At 43.0% G+C, this 21,416-nt stretch overlaps 1 protein-coding gene across 1 annotated transcript in view; it reads right to left on the bottom strand.

The window, feature by feature from the left end:
- The window catches only part of LOC137340963 (apolipophorins-like), a 163,479-nt gene that overhangs the window by 44,824 nt on the left and 97,239 nt on the right, over nucleotides 1-21,416 (bottom strand). The window contains exons 16-21 of the mRNA XM_068003772.1: nucleotides 21,247-21,405; nucleotides 19,809-19,933; nucleotides 15,335-15,625; nucleotides 14,435-14,593; nucleotides 13,930-14,114; nucleotides 12,661-12,843 (exon numbers count right to left, since the gene is read on the bottom strand). Of these exons, the coding sequence (XP_067859873.1) occupies nucleotides 12,661-12,843; nucleotides 13,930-14,114; nucleotides 14,435-14,593; nucleotides 15,335-15,625; nucleotides 19,809-19,933; nucleotides 21,247-21,405 (1,102 nt within the window). The remainder of the gene's footprint in view (nucleotides 1-12,660; nucleotides 12,844-13,929; nucleotides 14,115-14,434; nucleotides 14,594-15,334; nucleotides 15,626-19,808; nucleotides 19,934-21,246; nucleotides 21,406-21,416) is intronic.

The following is a 21,416-nucleotide window of genomic DNA, read 5'->3' as shown; positions in this document are numbered from 1 at the left end:
TGTTGAGGGGGATGACTTATCAGGGGAAGGCAGCAGCAGCCAACTTCCTGGCACCAGGGTTAGCTCTGCTGCACAGGCTGGGAGGAAAAAGAGTGGAAGAGCTATAGTGGTAGGGGATTCTACCGTAAGGGGAACAGACAGGCGTTTCTGTGGCCGTAAACGTGACTCCAGGATGGTTTGTTGCCTCCCTGGTGCCAGGGTCATGGATGTCACTGAGCGGCTTCAGGGCATTCTCAAGGGGGAGGGTGAGCAGGCAGAGGTCGTGGTCCACATTGGGACCAACGACATAGGTAGGAAGGGAGATGAGGTCCTGCATCAAGAATTTAGGGAGCTAGGTAGCAGATTAAAGAGCAGGACCTCAAAGGTTGTAATCTCTGGATTACTCCCAGTGCCACGGGCTAGTGAGTATAGAAATAGGAGGATAGAACAGATGAATGCGTGGCTAAAGAGTTGGTGCAGGAGGGAGGGTTTCAGTTTCCTGGATCACTGGGCCTGCTTCTGGGGAAGTTGGGACTTGTACAAGTCGGATGGGTTGCATCTGAACCAGAGCAGGACAAATATCCTTGCGGGGAGGTTTGCTAGCACTGTTGGGGGGGGGTTTAAACTAACTTGGCAGGGGGATGGGATACAGAGTGGAGCTACAATAGGGGGTGATGTGCAGCCAAATATTGAGAAAAAAACAAGTCAGCTTGGAAGACAGGGCAAATATGTAAGAGCAAGGCTGGATGGCATCTATTTTAATGCAAGGAGTCTTGCAAATAAGGTGGATGAACTGAAGGTGTTGATAAACACATGGGAGTATGATATTGTTGCTGTCACAGAGACATGGTTGAGGGAGGGGCAAGACTGGCAGCTCAATATTCCGGGGTACAGAATCTTCAGGCGAGACAGAGGGGGAGGTATAAGAGGAGGGGGGGTCGCAATATTAATTAAAGAATCAATTACTGCCATAAGGAGGGATGATATATTAGCAGGTTCCTCAAATGAGGCCATATGGGTGGAGCTTAAAAACAAAAAGGGGGCAAGCACTTTGATGGGAGTGTACTATAGACCCCCAAACAATCAGGGGGAGATAGAGGAACAGATATGTAGGCAAATCTCAGAAAATTGTGCAAATAACAGGGTAATAATAGTGGGGGATTTCAACTTCCCCAATATTAACTGGGATACTCAGAGTGTAAAAGGCTTAGAGGGTACAAAATTCTTAACGTGCATCCAGGAGAGCTTTTTGAGCCAGCATGTAGAAAGTCCTACAAGAGAGGGGGTGGTACTGGACCTAATTCTAGGGAATGAGTCCGGCCAAGTGGAAGAAGTGCTAGTAGGTGAGCACTTTGGTGACAGTGACCATAATTCAGTGAGATTTAAGGTGGTCATGGAAAAGGATAGGGAGGGGCCGGAAATAAAGGTTCTAAATTGGGGGAAGGCCGATTTTAATAGGATAAGGCAGGATCTGGCCAAAATGGACTGGGATCAGCTGCTTGTAGGAAAATCCGCATCAGAGCAATGGGAGTCTTTCAGAAGGGAGATTGAGACCATACAATGGCAACATGTTCCCGTAAAGGTCAAGGGTGGTTCCAAGAACTCCAGGGAACCTTGGATGTCAGGGGATATACGAGAATGGATTAGGAAAAAAAGGAGGGCTTTTGGCAGATACAAAAGGCTAAGGACGGAGGAAGCCCTAGAGGAGTACAAAAAGTGCAGGGGGATACTTAAAAAGGAAATTAGGAGATCAAGGAGGGGCCATGAAAAAACTCTGGCGAGCAAAATAAAGGAAAATCCTATTAGGGCCCATTAGGGACAAAAATGGCAATCTGTGTGTGGAGCCGGAAGATGTAGGAGGGGTTCTAAATGAATTTTTTGCATCTGTTTTCACTATGGAGAAGGACGACGTGGACAGAGAAATATGACAGGGGGACTGTGATATACTCGAACATATTAACATCGAGCGGGAGGAGGTATTGGCGGTTTTAGCAGGCCTAAAAATGGATAAATCCCCAGGCCCGGACGAAATGTATCCCAGGCTACTGTGTGAGGCAAAGGAGGAGATTGCGGGGGCTCTAACACATATATTCAGAACCTCTCTGGCCACAGGGGATGTGCCAGAGGACTGGAGAACCGCTAATGTAGTACCATTATTCAAGAAGGGGAGTAGGGAAAAACCGGGGAACTACAGGCCAGTGAGCCTAACATCAGTGGTAGGAAAATTATTGGAAAAAATTCTGAAGGACAAAATTAGTCTCCACTTGGAGAAGCAAGGATTAATCAGGGATAGTCAACATGGCTTTGTCAAGGGAAGATCATGTCTGACTAATTTGATTGAATTTTTTGAGAGGGTGACTGGGCGTGTGGATGAGGGTAACGCAGTGGATGTGGTATACATGGATTTCAGTAAGGCCTTCGATAAAGTCCCGCACAGGAGACTGGTCAAGAAGGTATGAGCCCATGGAGTCCAGGGTGCCTTGGCACTTTGGATACAAAACTGGCTTAGTGGCAGAAGGCAGAGGGTGATGGTCGAAGGTTGTTTTTGTGACTGGAAGCCTGTGGCCAGTGGGGTACCACAGGGATCGGTGCTGGGTCCCTTGCTGTTTGTGGTCTACATTAACAACTTGGATATGAATGTAAAAGGTATGATCAGTAAGTTTGCTGATGATACAAAAATTGGTAGGGTGGTAAATAGCGAGGAGGATAGCCTCAGTCTGCAGGACGATATAGATGGGTTGGTCAGATGGGCGGAACAGTGGCAAATGGAATTTAACCCGGAAAAGTGCGAGGTGATGCACTTTGGAGAGACTAACAAGGCAAGGGAATACACAATGAATGGGAGGACCCTAGGCAAGACAGAGGGTCAGAAGGATCTTGGTGTGCAAGTTCACAGATCCCTGAAGGCGGCGGAACAGGTAGATAAGGTGGTAAAGAAGGCATATGGGATACTTGCCTTTATTAGCCGAGGCATAGAATATAAGAGCAAGGAGGTTATGATGGAGCTGTATAAAACACTGGTTAGGCCACAGCTGGAGTACTGTGTGCAATTCTGGTCGCCACACTACAGGAAGGATGTGATCGCTTTGGAGAAGGTGCAGAGGAGATTCACCAGGATGTTACCAGGGCTGGAGCGCTTCAGTTATGAAGAGAGACTGGGAAGATTGGGTTTGTTTTCCTTGGAGCAGAGGAGGCTGAGGGGGGACATGATTGAGGTGTACAAAATTATGAGGGGCATAGATAGGATGGATACTAAGGAGCTTTTTCCCTTCATTGAGGGTTCTATAACAAGGGGGCATAGATTCAAGGTAAAAGGCGGGAGGATTAGAGGGGATTTGAGAAAGAACTTTTTCACCCAGAGGGTGGTTGGAGTCTGGAACTCACTGCCTGAGAGGGTTGTGGAGGCAGGAACCCTCACAACATTCAAGAAGCATTTGGATGAGCACTTGAAATGCCATAGCATACAAGGCTACGGACCAAATGCTGGAATATGGGATTAGATTAGACTGGGCTTGATGGCCGGCGCGGACACGATGGGCCGAAGGGCCTCTATCCGTGCTGTATAACTCTATGACTCTATGATAATGGGTCGGCCGTTTAAGACTGAGATGAGGAGGAATTTCTTCATTCAGAGGGTTGTGAATCTTTGGAGTTCTCTACCCCAGAGGGCTGTAGATGCTGCGTCGTTGAGTATATTCAAGGCTGAGATGGATAGATTTTTGGACTCTAGGGGAATGAAGGGATATGGGGATCGGGTGGGAAAGTGGAGTTGAGGTCGAAGATCAGCCATGATCTTATCGAATGGCGGAGCAGGCTCGAAGGACTGTATGGCCTACTCCTGCTCCTATTTGTTATGTTCTCATGTTCTTTGTGGACATTCACATTAAAAATGTATTAATTTTAGAAATTTATTTAAGGCAGATATATTGTTGTACAGTTAAAACAGGTAGAAAGAAAACAAGAACTACTAGTGCAATATTGAGATATATATATTTGCCCTCCCCAAATGCATTACCTCACACTTCTCTGGACTGAATTCTATTTGCCACTTTTCTGCCCACCTGGCTAGTCCATTGATATTTTCGTACAGTCTACAGCTTTCCTCCTCACTATCAACCACACGGCCAATTTTTGTATATCTGCAAACTTCTTAATTATGCCCCTACATTTAAGTCCAAATCATTAATATATAACACAGAAAGCAAGGGACCTAGTACTGAGCCCTGCAGAACCCCACTGGAAACAGCCTTCCAGTCACAAAAACACCCGTCGACCATGACTCTTTGCTTCCTGCCACTGAGCCGATTTTGGATCCAACTTGCCACTTTCCCTTGGATCCCATGAGCTTGTGCTTTTTTGGCCAGTCTGACATGTGGGATCTTGTCAAAAGCCTTGCTAAAATCTAGGTAGACGACATCAAATGCACAGCCCTCATCGACCCTTCTTGTTACCTCCTCAAAAAATTCAATCAAGTTAGGCAGACACGACCTTCCCTTAACAAATCAATGCTAACTGTCTTTGATTAATCAGTGCCTTTCTAAGTGACGGTTTATCCTGTCCCTTAGAATTGATTCCAATAATTTGCCCACCACCGAGGTTAGACTGACTGGCCTGTAATTACTCGGTCTATCCCTCTCTCCCTTTTTAAACAATGGTACAACGTTAGCAGTCCTCCAATCCTCCGGCACCATGCCTGTATCCAGGGAGGATTGGAAAATGATGGTCAGAGCCTCCGCTATTTCCTCCCTTGCTTCTTTTAACAGCCTGGGATACATTTCATCCAGTCCTGGTGATTTATCTACTTTCAAAGATGCTAATCCCCTTAATACTTCCTCTCTTGCTATGTTTATCCCATCCAATATTTCGCACTCCTCCTCCTTAACTACAATGTCTGTATCGTCCCTCTCTTTTGTGAAGACAGACGCAAAGGATTCATTAAGAACCATACCAACATCTTCCGCCTCCACACATAGGTTACCTTTTTGGTCTCTAATAGGCCCTACTCTTTCCTTAGTTATCCTCTTGCTCTTAATGTATTTATAAAACATCTTTGGGTTTTCCTTGATTTTACTTGCCAATATTTTTTCCTGCCCTCTCTTTGCATTCCTAATTTCCTTTTTAATCTCACCCCTGCATTTTCTATACTCCTCTCGGCTTTCTGTAGTATTGAGCTCTCGGTATCTGACATAAGCTTCCCTTTTTTGCCTTATCATACCCTGTATGCTCCTTGACATCTAGGGGGCTCTAGATTTGGCAGTCCCACCCTTTTGCTTTGTGGGAACATGTTTACTCTGAACCCCTTGAATCTCCCTCTTGAATACCTCCGACTGCTCTAACCTTCAAGGTGCTGTTTCCAGGCAACTTTTGCTAAATCACTTCTCAGCTTAGTAAAATTGGCCTTTCCCCAATTGAGAACTTTAACTCCTATTCTATCTTTATCCTTTTTCATAACAATGCCAAATCTAACTGAATTATGATCACTACCACCAAAATGCTCTCCCACTGATAGTTCTTCCAACTGCCCAGCTTCATTCTCTAAAACTAAATCCAGAACTGCCCTCTCTCTTGTTGGGCTTGCTATGTACTGGCTAAAGAAGTCCACCTGAATGCAATTTAGGAATTTTGTGCCCTCTACACCCTCCACACTGTTTGTATCCCAGTTAATATTAGGTTAGATGAAATCCCCTACTATTACTGCCCTATTGTTTTTGCACCTCAGAAATTTGCCTACATCTTTACTCTTCTATCTCCCTCTGGCTGTTTGGGGGTCTATGGTACACTCCCAGTAGTGTGATTGCTCTTTTTTTGTTCCTTAGCTCAACCCATATGGCTTCATTTGATGATCCTTCTAACATATCATCCCTCCTCACAGCTGTAATTGTTTCTTCAACCAAAATTTTTTTTTTATTCCTTCATGGGATGTGGGCTTCACTGGCGAGGCCAGCATTTATTGCCCATCTCTAATTGCCCTTGAGAAGGTGGTGGTGAGCCACCTTCTTGAACCGCTGCAGTCCGTGTGGTGAAGGTAAATTGCTGCCCCCTCCTATTTTATCCCCCTCTCCATCTCGTCTGAAAACTCTGTAACCAGGAACATTGAGCTGCCATTCCTGCCCCTCTTTAAGCCATCTTTCAGTAATAGCTAAGATATCATACTGCCACATGTCTATCTGTGCCCTCAGCTCATCTGCCTGATTCACAATACTCCTTGCATTGAAGTATATACCATTAAGCACTGCCAAACTCCTTTGTTGTTTATTTTCTAACCTTTGTTTCCTCTGCCTTCCAAACTCACCCACTAATTTTCTGCCTTCCATTTCTAGTTCTGCTTCTCTCCCTTCTGAATCTACACTCAGGTTCCCATCCCCCTGCCAAGCTAGTTTAAACCCTCCCCAACAGCACTAGCAAATCTCCCGCAAGGATATTGGTCCCGGCCCTGTTGAGGTGCAACCCGTCCGGCTTGTACAGGTCCCACCTCCCTGGAACCAGTTCCAATACCCCAGGAATCTAAAGCCCTCCCTCCTGCACCATCTCTCCAGCCACGCATTCATCTGCTCTATCCTCTTATTTCTATACTCACTAGCGCGTGGCACCGGGAGTAATCTGGAGATTACTACCTTTGAGGACCTGCTTATTAATTCCTTTCTAGCTCCTTAAAATCTGCCTGCAGGACTTCTTAATGATGTGATAAGTGTTAATTACTGCCAGTCAACCACTCTGGCACTGAAAATTAACTATTACAGGCGTGGATTCTCATTCCTTCAGTTTTTAATTGTTGGAGATTTTAAAAATGTAAAATTTTAAATTTAAATTTTTTTCTTACTTTTCCTTTCTGTCATTTTTTCTCAGCCCTTGCGCTGTTAATTTCACAATCCTTCAATCTGATTGGTTAAGGAGATATCCTGTTGGTTGCCCTGTTCACTCAGGTCCCAGATGCCCTGTTTCTCTTGCTGCGACGTTATCAGCTCGTGCTTTCAGCAACTTGCCACGCAAAAAGTTTTAAAACGTAATCATGCAGGGGTAAGTCTAACTAACAGCAGACGCTGTTAGATGCCCTAATACAGCAAAATTTGGTCCATTATGTTATCGTAAGATCAGCTCTGAGATACAACAACAACTTGCATTTATATAGCGCCTTCAACGTAGTGAAGCGTCCCAAGGTGCTTCACAGGAGCATTATCAAACAAAATTTGATACTGAGTCACAGAAGGAAATATTGAGACAGGTGACCAAAAACTCGGTCAAGGAGGTAAGTTTTAAGGAGAGTTAGAGAGGCGGAGAGGTTTACAAAGTAGCAATTGGTTATCCCCAAACAGTTTACAAAGTACAAGGTTTGTAACACTATCACTATCCAGGAGTTGAAAATAACATCACTGCTTTTGGTGGAGCAAACCCATTGCTTTGGAAAAAGGAAACATATTGCCATGACAGGTGATGTCACTCCATTAACTTGGCAACAGTATACTTATTTTTTATAGAACAAAGGCCAATTCACTTATGCACAGCAAGCAACTAAGAGGCAGGGTGGAGATTAATATTAAACCATAGGCGGCAGCAACAAAAGGGCCAATTTTAACTCCGGGCAGGAAGCCGGCAGGACAGTGAGTTGGAGGCCCAGCAAAGTTTAACCACCGGGCCTAATTTGAATCCCACCAGTCAGCTGCTCAGCTGTTTGTGGCAGAAAGTGGCAGCTGGCCGGTAGGGAAGGACGAAGATCAGGCAGCGTGGAGGCTGTCTGCTGGCATCAGAGGAAGGCCACCAGCAGCAAGCTAAGTCGGTGGCAGGGGTTGGGGGTTGTTTGCATGGGCCTGCGGCTGGGGAGATGGGGACGTGGGTGGGGGGAGCCCGGTGCAGCAGAGGCACGGCTTATCCTTGTGTGGCCCGGAGGAGCAGGAATGCTCCTCCTGGCCCCACTAAGGAAGATTTTTTAAACTTACCTTAGCGGGCCTCGCTGGCTGGGTGGCCACCCACTCAGGGCCCGATTAAAATTCTATCGGGGTCACATGTACGTCACGGCGGGAAATGGAACCATTCAGTTTTAACTGCTTCCCCGCTCCGTTATGGCCGATTGGGAAGAGTTAAAATCACCCCAAAAGTTGCTGAAATGAGTGATTGCACTTCTCTTGGCTGCTGTCAACAATTTTAGCTGAACAGAGTCGTAGAATTATATCATGCAGATCAGAATTACTTCTAGTATTCAGGAAGTTCTGTACACAAGGACCACAGCAATGGTTGACCTCTGTATTTCCAGCATTTTTTTGATGTTATGTTTGGTGAAGTAACTACGCAGAGTTGAAAAGCTTATAAGTTTCAGGTTGCAGGTCAGAAGCATCTAGCATTAAGCAAATAGCTTTCTTTCTCTTATTTTCTGACGTTACTTTGCACCTCTAACAAATAATGACCTCTGGGCCCAGATATTCAATGGATGTACTACCCGTGCTCTGGTGGATTTGAGGCAGGAGGGAGCGGGAAATGCAGGAGTCATTCTGCTGGTTTCCTTGTCTCCATTGCCACTTAGGGAATTTTCCACTGGAAGTGATGGCAGATGCTGACTGCACCTGCCCATATTTGGGCGAGCATAGTCAAATGAAATAATGATGGAAAATGCATCATGTGACATACTGCCCGTCATTAGTCTGAGCAATGCTGGGCTTCAAACCACCATTGTTTTCCTGATATTCAGTGTTGCTAAGGCAGTAGAGGGGAGGTTTAAAGATGAAAGGGCTGCAGAGCAATCGACTGCATTAGGAAAAGTGAGACATTTTTTTAAAAAAATAAACTTTTTGTCCTTCAGCCAAAACCACCAATGATGTAACGCTACAGCAGGTGTCACAGTGATTTGCCAGCCGGAGGCAGGTGACCCAGCAGGACCAAAAACTGTGGCCAAGAGTCTGCCACAAAAACTAAAATGAGCCTAATCCTGAAGTCAGAGTGCTGAGAGATAGGCTGGTGCAAAGGCTGCACCGCCACCAATTCCCACTGGATCAGAAAATCCAGGCCCTGGTGTGTGACCTCTAAAATGCAACTGCAAAACACAAGTTAAGTGAAAAGTTTTACTCTGCATTAGCAGATTTCTCATGCGCACAGAAGGTGGAGGATATGCTGCTTTATAAAGACAGTAACATTATAACCAAGCAACACAAAATATATTATTCAGCTGTGAAAGTTGTGTTTAAATTGGTGTCTCCCTTTAAGGCCACAAGGTGTAATTGCTATGTCTTCATGAGGTCAATTAGAAGCTGAGTGTCTTTATTCAGGTCCTTGGTTCAATTAAAAGTGAAGTGACACATATTTTATATTTTTATTTTTAATTATAACTCCTGAAGTTGAATAGAAGGTACTTTCTCCTGTAGGGAAGTCTCTCTGTACATTAGAAATGATTGTCTTTCTTTCTCTTTTTAAAAAAAATTGCGACAAACAAATTTACATATGTGATTGTGACAGCTGAACTGTGATGGATGTATCTCTCAAGCATCTTATAACAAACATTCAGGAGGGAGATTGGTTAGTAGCTCGCTGCTAACTGTGGGTCAATGATCTTTGCTCGGTGCCATACTGCTATAATTCACCTTTCAAGGGTGACATGAGGGAAGAAAAGTGATAGCCTTTTATTACACGCTCCCTGAGCAGAGGCCAGGGAGCCTTCCAAATATATTTAAATGAACCCCGATGCCAACAGATCGCCAAGGGCTGGGATTTCTGCCTTCTTTTTGGCAGGCCGAAATCCCAGCATGCCAGAGATGTGCCATCGACTCAGAGTCTCAAGGAACTAAGCAATATAGAGTCTGGAGTTTTAAGGAGAGTTAGAGAGGCGGAGAGGTTTACAAAGTAGCAATTGGTTATCCCCAAACAGTTTACAAAGTACAAGGTTTGTAACACTATCACTATCCAGGAGTTGAAAATAACATCACTGCTTTTGGTGGAGCAAACCCATTGCTTTGGAAAAAGGAAACATATTGCCATGACAGGTGATGTCACTCCATTAACTTGGCAACAGTATACTTATTTTTTATAGAACAAAGGCCAATTCACTTATGCACAGCAAGCAACTAAGAGGCAGGGTGGAGATTAATATTAAACCATAGGCGGCAGCAACAAAAGGGCCAATTTTAACTCCGGGCAGGAAGCCGGCAGGACAGTGAGTTGGAGGCCCAGCAAAGTTTAACCACCGGGCCTAATTTGAATCCCACCAGTCAGCTGCTCAGCTGTTTGTGGCAGAAAGTGGCAGCTGGCCGGTAGGGAAGGACGAAGATCAGGCAGCGTGGAGGCTGTCTGCTGGCATCAGAGGAAGGCCACCAGCAGCAAGCTAAGTCGGTGGCAGGGGTTGGGGGTTGTTTGCATGGGCCTGCGGCTGGGGAGATGGGGACGTGGGTGGGGGGAGCCCGGTGCAGCAGAGGCACGGCTTATCCTTGTGTGGCCCGGAGGAGCAGGAATGCTCCTCCTGGCCCCACTAAGGAAGATTTTTTAAACTTACCTTAGCGGGCCTCGCTGGCTGGGTGGCCACCCACTCAGGGCCCGATTAAAATTCTATCGGGGTCACATGTACGTCACGGCGGGAAATGGAACCATTCAGTTTTAACTGCTTCCCCGCTCCGTTATGGCCGATTGGGAAGAGTTAAAATCACCCCAAAAGTTGCTGAAATGAGTGATTGCACTTCTCTTGGCTGCTGTCAACAATTTTAGCTGAACAGAGTCGTAGAATTATATCATGCAGATCAGAATTACTTCTAGTATTCAGGAAGTTCTGTACACAAGGACCACAGCAATGGTTGACCTCTGTATTTCCAGCATTTTTTTGATGTTATGTTTGGTGAAGTAACTACGCAGAGTTGAAAAGCTTATAAGTTTCAGGTTGCAGGTCAGAAGCATCTAGCATTAAGCAAATAGCTTTCTTTCTCTTATTTTCTGACGTTACTTTGCACCTCTAACAAATAATGACCTCTGGGCCCAGATATTCAATGGATGTACTACCCGTGCTCTGGTGGATTTGAGGCAGGAGGGAGCGGGAAATGCAGGAGTCATTCTGCTGGTTTCCTTGTCTCCATTGCCACTTAGGGAATTTTCCACTGGAAGTGATGGCAGATGCTGACTGCACCTGCCCATATTTGGGCGAGCATAGTCAAATGAAATAATGATGGAAAATGCATCATGTGACATACTGCCCGTCATTAGTCTGAGCAATGCTGGGCTTCAAACCACCATTGTTTTCCTGATATTCAGTGTTGCTAAGGCAGTAGAGGGGAGGTTTAAAGATGAAAGGGCTGCAGAGCAATCGACTGCATTAGGAAAAGTGAGACATTTTTTTAAAAAAATAAACTTTTTGTCCTTCAGCCAAAACCACCAATGATGTAACGCTACAGCAGGTGTCACAGTGATTTGCCAGCCGGAGGCAGGTGACCCAGCAGGACCAAAAACTGTGGCCAAGAGTCTGCCACAAAAACTAAAATGAGCCTAATCCTGAAGTCAGAGTGCTGAGAGATAGGCTGGTGCAAAGGCTGCACCGCCACCAATTCCCACTGGATCAGAAAATCCAGGCCCTGGTGTGTGACCTCTAAAATGCAACTGCAAAACACAAGTTAAGTGAAAAGTTTTACTCTGCATTAGCAGATTTCTCATGCGCACAGAAGGTGGAGGATATGCTGCTTTATAAAGACAGTAACATTATAACCAAGCAACACAAAATATATTATTCAGCTGTGAAAGTTGTGTTTAAATTGGTGTCTCCCTTTAAGGCCACAAGGTGTAATTGCTATGTCTTCATGAGGTCAATTAGAAGCTGAGTGTCTTTATTCAGGTCCTTGGTTCAATTAAAAGTGAAGTGACACATATTTTATATTTTTATTTTTAATTATAACTCCTGAAGTTGAATAGAAGGTACTTTCTCCTGTAGGGAAGTCTCTCTGTACATTAGAAATGATTGTCTTTCTTTCTCTTTTAAAAAAAAATTGCGACAAACAAATTTACATATGTGATTGTGACAGCTGAACTGTGATGGATGTATCTCTCAAGCATCTTATAACAAACATTCAGGAGGGAGATTGGTTAGTAGCTCGCTGCTAACTGTGGGTCAATGATCTTTGCTCGGTGCCATACTGCTATAATTCACCTTTCAAGGGTGACATGAGGGAAGAAAAGTGATAGCCTTTTATTACACGCTCCCTGAGCAGAGGCCAGGGAGCCTTCCAAATATATTTAAATGAACCCCGATGCCAACAGATCGCCAAGGGCTGGGATTTCTGCCTTCTTTTTGGCAGGCCGAAATCCCAGCATGCCAGAGATGTGCCATCGACTCAGAGTCTCAAGGAACTAAGCAATATAGAGTCTGGAGTTTAGAATGTTAAGGAGTCTTCAGCCTGGAAGTCAGCTGGTTTATGCTACCGTCAGTTGGTTCTTTTATAAGTAATGAATTTTAAATAAAGATTTGTTGAAAACGGCACACCGTTATTCTTTACGCAGCATTTTATCACAGAGGACACTACTGTAGTATCTTGCCTATTAGTGAAAGATGGATACATCTACTGTACAGCACTGCCATTGTGAACCCACATCTCTTGCATTAAGGACCCAAAAACAGAAGCAAAATTGCCAACAGTGAATTGAGTTCTTTATATTGAATAAATGGTTTGAGTACATTGTGTAGGATTAGGGCCTTCAATCAGATTAAAATCATCTTTGTGCTATCACCTGATATCTATGATCTCCATAGTTTCCTGTGGCGTGTTGAGGAAAATTTTCAAGTCATGTCCTTTCTTTAACTGGATTCCACCATCTAGGCTCGTCATCGTCCTCATTCCTGCCACCCACTCCAGACCAGCGTTACCAATTGTCCCTTCAATCCCCATGTGGACAGACACATGAATATGAGCACTAAAAGCAGAACAGTATGAATATCCTGTTAGACACATATCCACTGTTCAAATGTCAAAAGAAATATATATCTACATTGTCCAAAAAGCTTATACAATCATTATACACAATGAAAGAAGTTACTTATTTGTAATGAACTAATTTTCTCTAAAGTAAATACTTAATCTAGGAGAAAGTCCAAGGATGAGTATTTGAATATAAATTATGTTACTATTTTTAACTGATTTATTTTATTTTTAAAGAAATTTGTAATTTAAAGTCTCCTCTGTGATGCCGAGAAGACATCCATTTCAAGCAGACACACTCAGTAATATCAACTGGAGGGATCCATTAGAGCTAGGCTGTTCAGGGGTGATGTCAGGAAGCACTTCTTCACACAAAGGGTAGTGTAAATCTGGAACTCTCTCCCCCAAAAAGCTATTGAGGCTGGGGGTCAATTGAAAATTTTAAAATTGAGATTGATTGATTTTTGTTAGGCAAGGGTATTAAAGGATACTGAACCAAGATGGGTAGATGGAGTTAAGATACAGATTGGCCATGATCTAACTGAATGGCAGAACAGGCTTGAGGGGCTGAATGGCCTACTCCTGTTCCTATGTTCCATGGAACCGACCTTTGATTTGAGCCTAGTTCCAATTGTTTCTAGATTGATAGACCAGTTGAGCTGAAGTCAGTGTCACACGTTGAATGAACATCTCCTAAACTCTAAAGAAAAGCCTTTTAATCACTAGTTTCTCTCGAATATAAATTTACCTTAAAAATGTTCATTTGGAATGTGTATAAAGACAGGTACTTTACATTGACGGAACAATCCTTAGTTACCTTCTGTATTAAAGTTGCATAGTTCAATTTTATGTTAGACGCATCCACATTGTGTATTTGAAGCATGTTAACAATACCCTGACAATCACAAAGCAAAACTGAAAATGTAATTTTTGTCACCCTTACAAAATGTAGCAACATTTATTTTCATGCAAGTTTTCAGATTTGTTGCAATTTTGTTTTACTGCACGCTCTGTGAAACAAAATAAATATAAATTTAGTTGCCATTATTATGTATTTGCTAAGGTATTTTAGTGACCATACCTTGGCTTAATGAAACCAGTGATGAAAAAGTCTGTCCACTGCTTAAGGTCTACATTCCCTTTAATTCTAATATTTGTGGCAGCTGATGCATTTACCGCAAGTCTAATAGGGAGGCCTGAAATGGATGAAAATGTCAACTCCTCTGTAGCTAGACTTGTCCTTCTGTTATACTGTACTTCTTGACCCTAAAGAGAAACAATGGATGAACAGAATCATTGCAGAGCACTGTTGAGTTCAGTAGCAGGGAAATTATCGCCGGGAATTTCCTTGCGGATTCTCCCGATTGGCCGCTATAATTTTGACGGACAGCCTGTTTATGCGTCTATCTGGGCTTTCCGCCAATCTTCTGCCAAAGTTATGGTGGCCAATTTGGAGAACCCCTGATGAGAATAAGTGTATTTGTTACTGCTCTTAGGTAAAATATTGATTAAAATGTCAGTTCACGAAGACTGGTATTAACTAAACTATTTAAAATGTATGACCAAAAATTAAAAACTTCCTGTACCTTTAAGAGCTTGATTGCAATTTCTGCCACATCAAGGGAGTATTGTTTTATTTGGGTCCTCATGTCACTGCAGTCTAAAAAGCTCAGCTCATTGCCAAATATCTTCATGCTCAGGCCACAAGTCAATTTCTTCTTCTTCTTTGCCATTCGTTTTGTAAACTAAACCAGTAAAACAAGATAAAGATCTCAAAGCAGTACAAGTGTGAGAAGAACAGCACAGCTTAATGGAAGAGCATACCCTGCACATAGTCTTTGTGTTCTCAGGACATTTGTTTCAGAAACCAAGTTGACCCAAATTCAGCTCAATTAGATTTAGAGTAGAACTCAAGCTAACCCATGGTCCAAACACTGTTTGTATACTCTTGGTATTGCTGGAGTTCAAGAGAGAACTCTGTGAGATAGATGATTCTTCTGAAACCTTGAAAGTGCTTGTTCTCTGCAGTCACCACTTAACTTGCTTCTAAAAATAGCTCGGGGACATCACTGAATCGCGAATAACCTTTTGTGAAGTTATGGTAGCATTTGAGTTGTGAGTGGATTTATTGAATTCTGATCCCTTTGGTTATTTATGTCAGCATGCACTATTCCAGGGACATTACAAATCTGCTAGCACAAGGCTTCAAAAGAATAGTAATGAAATTTTACTCTGTTCTGGGCAGTATAATTTTTTCTGAGTATAATATACATTTTTAATATGCATAAAATTTGTGCATTTTTGGTAATACTTTTGTCACCTGTACAAATAACATTTGATCACAACTGAAAGCCCCTCCAGGGATTCAGCTTGATGATTTACTGTATGTTGATGTTTTTTCTCCAAGATTCCCAATTTAGATCAGTTCAGACTTTATATACAATATTTGCCCATTCAAGTGAGTATTTTGATGAGTGCATCCTTACTTTGTCCTCTATTGCATAAATCCTATTATAGTCCACGTTCTGACAGCTTTGTTTTGCCTTTTGAAGCCTGGGTTTCTCCACCTGCTGCTTTGATGCTGCAAACTTTCTGACAGCGTGCCTCCGCACAGCCCCATTCTTCTCCAGAGACTGAACTGAAGATTTAGCTGGATTTCTCATCTTCCATTTCTTCCCTGAATGCTTCACGTTCATGGGACTGTCCACAAAAGGAGCTTGTTTGTGACCAAATATTTTCTGTACAAGGTATTCAGCATTTTCTACTCGAATGCCAACCTGTACAAATACCAACAGAAAAATGGTACATATATATATTAATATAAAAACTGCTCAGGTGAAAGACACAAGTTTAATACCATATTTTAATGACATAAGGCTTATCCTTAATTGTACAAATATTCATTATTCCAAAATGTAAGGCATCATTAGCGAGGCCGTTGATTTGCAGTTTTCATGGAAAAAATAGATGGAATTGTGGAATGTGGGGCTAGAAGTTCTTAATTGCGATAATTGTAGATCAGGAATGGCGAAGCACTAGGCCATTAATTCTCATAACCCGAGCCTTGTCAGGACTCTGTGTAGCATTGGCAAAGGTACTCCTGGTGTCACCTGGCATAATTGGCCAAAACTAGCAGAAGTGAGGCCTACCTGTGGGTTTAGGCCAGTATCGGCGCCTAAACCCTCGAAGATAAATGGGCTTGTCAACCAGATTGTTCTTCCAGAGCACCGACACTGGTGCCCATTGCAGCCATGCTGCTGCTGTTGGTCACTCCTTCACCATGGTCATTGATCGGTGTGACTAGATACCTAATGGCAACAATGAGATAAGTAAAACCCTGGCTCATGAATCTTCTAGTTCTAGCCAATTTCCAAGCTTATTGAAGCATCCATCCCCCAGAATCTCTGGGGTCTTTAGCGGCAGGTGACACCATATATGGTTCTCCAAATCAATGAAGCCCTTCTCCTAGAGGCCCCTCTCTCTGACCCCACAAATCAGCAGGATCGGTAGCAGAGTTCCATGGTGGACGCAATCCTGGCGTAACAGCCAGGGTCATCTCCCTGCTGATCTTGGGTCACAGTTAACAGAACTTTCTCATGTCAGTCTTTATATGTGAGGGCTACTCATAAGGACACCATTGTAACCTTTGTTCCTCTTCTGTTTCTCTAGGCGCTCCACAGAAATTTGAGCCAAGACTGATGGTCACAAATGAGTTGAAAATGCACACAGTGAAATCTTTTCCAATTCATGAGGATAGTGGAATCGTGCAGTAACCCCTTGGGCCTTCATAAATCCAGTCGTTCAGTAAAATTGCCAAGTGCTCTCATGCTGTTGCTCGTCGATCATTTGGAAGGAGATGAAATTGGTTACTTGAGCAAACAAGGCATCCATCACTTACTTTATATATCTACGTACTGAGCATTGGCTAATATGAATGATGTTTCTGGTAGTACCTTGGAATTGTCCAGAAGCATGGAAGTTCAAGATTGTTGTGACAGTCACAGTCACTGAGTGTCAATGAGTGTATTCAGGTCACTTTGCAGCATGGGGAACAACTCATTGACAGCCTCCATTGTGAATCATAGACTGTACAAGCACTGCTCCTCTAACAGTTGTAGGTATGTGAGTCCTGGTCTGTAAATGTGGATGTGAGGGCACTGCAGGGTGCACTTTCCTTAATTGGTTCTCCTCTTCTTCCTCCAGAAAGTATAGATTTTGGAGGAATTCTCATTGGGAAACCCATTCCACAAATGTCAAAAGCTTCTGAACACTTAATTGACATCAGCAAAAACATACTAAAAATGGTTGAGAAATGGATTAAAATTTGTCAAAAAATTTGACTCATTCAGTTTATGTATATTATAGAGGTAATCTCAAAGAAATTTCTGATATACGATAACAGTGCGAGATCCCCCTCCTGAAGCACAGACTTGTAAAATTGCCTTTTATGCATTTGAACCAATAACACAAACCATCATCATAATATAAATAAACACAAATTATTTAAAGGCAGCACTGAGTAGCCGAGCGACTGCAGAATTGGAGCTGGGAACCCAGCCCGTCCCTAGATATTCACGTGGGGAACTCGGAAGCCAAATGAGTGCACTGCAATCTGCAATCGCAACTCAATTGAAGGTGAGTACTTGCGCTTCAGGGTTTCCCACGCACCATGCGGCCAGATTGACAGGTGGGAAGGGAAAGGAGCGGCAAATCAGAGAGGGGGGGCAAGAGGGAGACAGAGATTGTGGACCCTGGGAAAAAAATCAGAGGGGGGTTGGGGGGTCGTGGACGAAATTGGGAGGGGTCAGCCAGCATCAGAATCGGGGGATCCAGCCAGTATCAGGATCGGGGGAGGGTGGGGGGGGGAGGTGTTCAGCCAGCATCGGGGATCAGGGCGGGGTCAAGCATTGGGACCAGAGGGGTCCAGCATCAGGATCGGGGAGGTCCAGCATTGTGGGGGTGGGGGGGGTGGTTGGGGGTTGGCCGATTGCTTGGTCATGTTGCGCTATGTGAACTTGTTGGTCCTGGAAGAAGTTCTCCTGCTCCTCTGAGCCCACAAGCAGTGCAATAAAGGCACTCACCTCATGGATCTGGCCCTTCCTGCCTGCTTTTGCCTGATGTGAATCGGAAGCGATGGGAAACCCGAGCAGGTAAGGTTTAATTCATTTAACTTTTGCAATACACAAAGAATTAAGTACCTCAACTATTTCAATGAGATACACTGCCCTTTTAAGTATCAGCCTGTCGGCTTTAAGTGGGGGCGGGACTTCCTGGTGTCTGTTGTGCGCATGCATCCAAACGTGCCTGGGTTAAAGCCGGAAGTGGGCGCATTGGAGCCGGAATGTGGTCCCGCCCCAACAGGCTGTTATTTTACCCTCCCACCAACCCCCAACCCACCAGTTTTTGGGGGTTAAAATTACCCCCCAGATCTCAGTCTCAACTGTCTTTGAACTTGATTGTTGAATTAATTTTGGCAGCTCCCATCCAGGTGTAGATGGAATATTTCAGTGTTCCATCTTGGGGAGGGGAGGGGGAAGAAGCATCGGAGCATTTATTCTTCCCCTAAGAAGACAAAAATATAGTGCACTCTATACATGTAAAACATTTTAAGTCGGCATGCACTTCCTGTCTAGAAAATATTATTTCCTGTGGTCACGTTTTTGTCACACATTTGTGTCAACTTTTTCCATTATAAATTCCTATGTCCACACTTATAATGGAAACTGCCTATGTAAACTTGTCACACTGGAATAACACCTTCCTGCCAGTAGTGGCTCTGTGCCACTTGAGTTTTCTGTCTCCTTGCTTCTCGGACTGTACTGTAGAGAAATTCCTTTGCTCCTACCAACTCCCTACTTCTTTGCTTCCCAAACTGCCATAAGTTTTGCTATTTGGCCTTGACTCCCCATTTGCAAATCACGGGAGATCAACAAGTTAAATTTTAACAAACTCTTTATATAACCCTGGATTTGCAAACTGTGCAAAACATATGTAATAAAGAGGCTGGTTAATTAGATAATATTGAACGGAAAGATAGGTATTTATTCTAGCCTGGGCTTTCTGATCAGAACCCCACTAAAATAAAAGGGCGCCTGCCAGTGTTACAACTGGAATATCTAGGCCTGCATGTTTCAGTGCACCAGGGAATATTTTGGTATGAAACAAACCTGACTACTGAAACAGACCCTGTAAGCTCCAGATAAATTATCAATGCCTTTAGATGAAAAAAAAATTAACAAAAGTACATATACTAATTGGAACTTTCAGTTGTTGCCTGAATTTTTTTGCCTTCAGGGCAATAATTTCGATGCAGAACAAAAAGATTTTGAGACTGAATGAAACTGAGGTAAATGTCAATAAGGGGATTAAAAAAGTTTTCCTCCTTTCACACCCTTCATTATTCTTACCTTTGTTAGTGAGACATAATAAATGTCATATCACAGGCAGTGGTGTATAAAAGGTATCAACACAGTGAAGATCTACTGTAATAAACTCTATTGAAGGGGATCAAAAATTAATGCTGGATCATATCCTAGAAATGTAACCCTTTCCTGACAAAGACACAAGTTGGTTAATTAATTAATCAGTTCGTATTGGGAAAAACTGTACACAAAATCAGCAAAACTACATTCTTAAAGAGGCATTTAAAGACGGTGATAGTAACATTACATAAATGTCAGACAAGTTCTCAAAGAATTGTGTTGCATGTGGCTTACACTCACAGCTAGTTGGGAAAGCTTGTGAAGTTCAAACAAAAGCTGAGAGATTACTCAACAGCGACTTGTTCCAGAAACATTTTATACCAACATTACTGGTGATTGTGATACTAATGGGGACCAGACTAATGTTGAATAACTTTTGGGGCAAAGTATCTGCAACAATAAAAACAAACTGAATTGACTTCAGAAGATTAACTAATATTTAACTAAAAAACATTCAGTTTGATCAAATGTAACTTGCCTCAAGTAGATTGACAGCATAACCCATCACATGTATGGTAAGATTTGCCATTGCTGAGCGGGGTAGAAAGGACTTTGGAGAGAAAACGAGGGCTGCTTCTGTGTTTGCCCCCACAGAAAATGGTTCTGCAACAATTGAAATGTAACAAAATCTCAGGTAGTGGGCAGGTAAAAGCATTTTAAAATCCTGTGATTTATTTCAAATTAATCTTTTTAACTATTTATTTCACATTATTAGTAGCACAAGCACGGTAAATATTTACAACGTGGCTGTCCAAGAAATTAAGCAAAAATCATCAGCGGAAATGTCCTCCGGGCTTCTCTCCGCTCTGCCGCTGTAATGTCGCTGGGAACCCCAGTTTCACACACAAACGGGGTACCTGCTAACATTATGGCGATGGAGCAGAAATAGCCCTGAGGAAGTGCCCAATGTGAGTTAGAGTCAAGAAGGAATTGTGTTACAGAGATGGTGTTTTATGTGGTTTTGCTATTGGCAAATAAACAATTTTAAATGTGTGTTGTATCAAAGATTATGAAATATCACAGACAGTTATCTTAAGCATCTAGATTATCAAAAACAATCATATTAATGGTGACACATTAATCAATTATCAATCATGAACACTCTCTATTCCTTCTTCTTGCAATTAATATCAACTGATTCTGCTCTACACTATTATCTGCAATACTGGACTGTTTACTAATGGACAGTTTTGCTGTGCTGAGCAGTAATATAATCCCGGAGCACAAATATAACAAACTAGTCACATCATCTTCACCATTTGCACACTGGAGCTCACAAGGTTCCAATTCTTACCAACTTAGTGGGATGAAGATTTGAAAACTGAACTCTGTTGGCTCAATGATTGCAACACTGTGTTGCAACAACATGACATGTGCAGAACGGATGCCTTTGCAATCCAGAAGCAATGTATTCATTTCAGGACCTCAACTTTAGCTGTAAATTTTTCTGTCCAGTTTTTCTCTTCCCTCATCCTTCCTCCCTTAAGGCAACAACTTATACTAGGGGCACAGTTCCACAAGCAGTGAGACTATTGTGCGCCAAAAACAAATTGTAATTCTGTTGACATGAAGCCACGTATCAGGCACCAGTACTTAAGTCCAGCAGCACAGCTTATTCCAGTGGGATGTTATACCAGTTTTGTCAGAAGCTTGCCAAAATATAAAGACCTGAACTACAGTTATTTATTAACTAGTTGTTATGTACTACCCAAAGCAAACTTTTAAAGCTCTAAGTGGCGGCATGACTATTAGTCCTGAAATACATTTTTTTTCTTAGGAAATTACAATATGTAAAGATCTTTTTTTGCTGCCATTAGTTCTGCGAACTCTACGAATGGGGATGCATTTGAGTTAGAATTAACGGACATTTCCTTTAAAATAATTGACGTGCTCAGATCAACACATCGGCACAATACCTGACTGGAAGGTGGCATCCACATATGATGAATATTTCCAGTGTTCCAGGTCAAAGTCTTTGCTGATGATGTAATTGGGAAGAGTTTCCCTAAACTGCTGTTTGAGGGGGTCATTAGTTTCCATCAGCTGAGACAGATGGGTCCATACAAACGAGCCCACTGAGAAAACA

The sequence above is a fragment of the Heptranchias perlo genome, chromosome 22 (genome assembly GCF_035084215.1).
Source record: "Heptranchias perlo isolate sHepPer1 chromosome 22, sHepPer1.hap1, whole genome shotgun sequence".
NCBI classification, from domain to species: domain Eukaryota; kingdom Metazoa; phylum Chordata; class Chondrichthyes; order Hexanchiformes; family Hexanchidae; genus Heptranchias; species Heptranchias perlo.
Note: the sequence above shows the minus strand (reverse complement) of the source record. Positions and strands in the feature narration are given on the sequence as shown.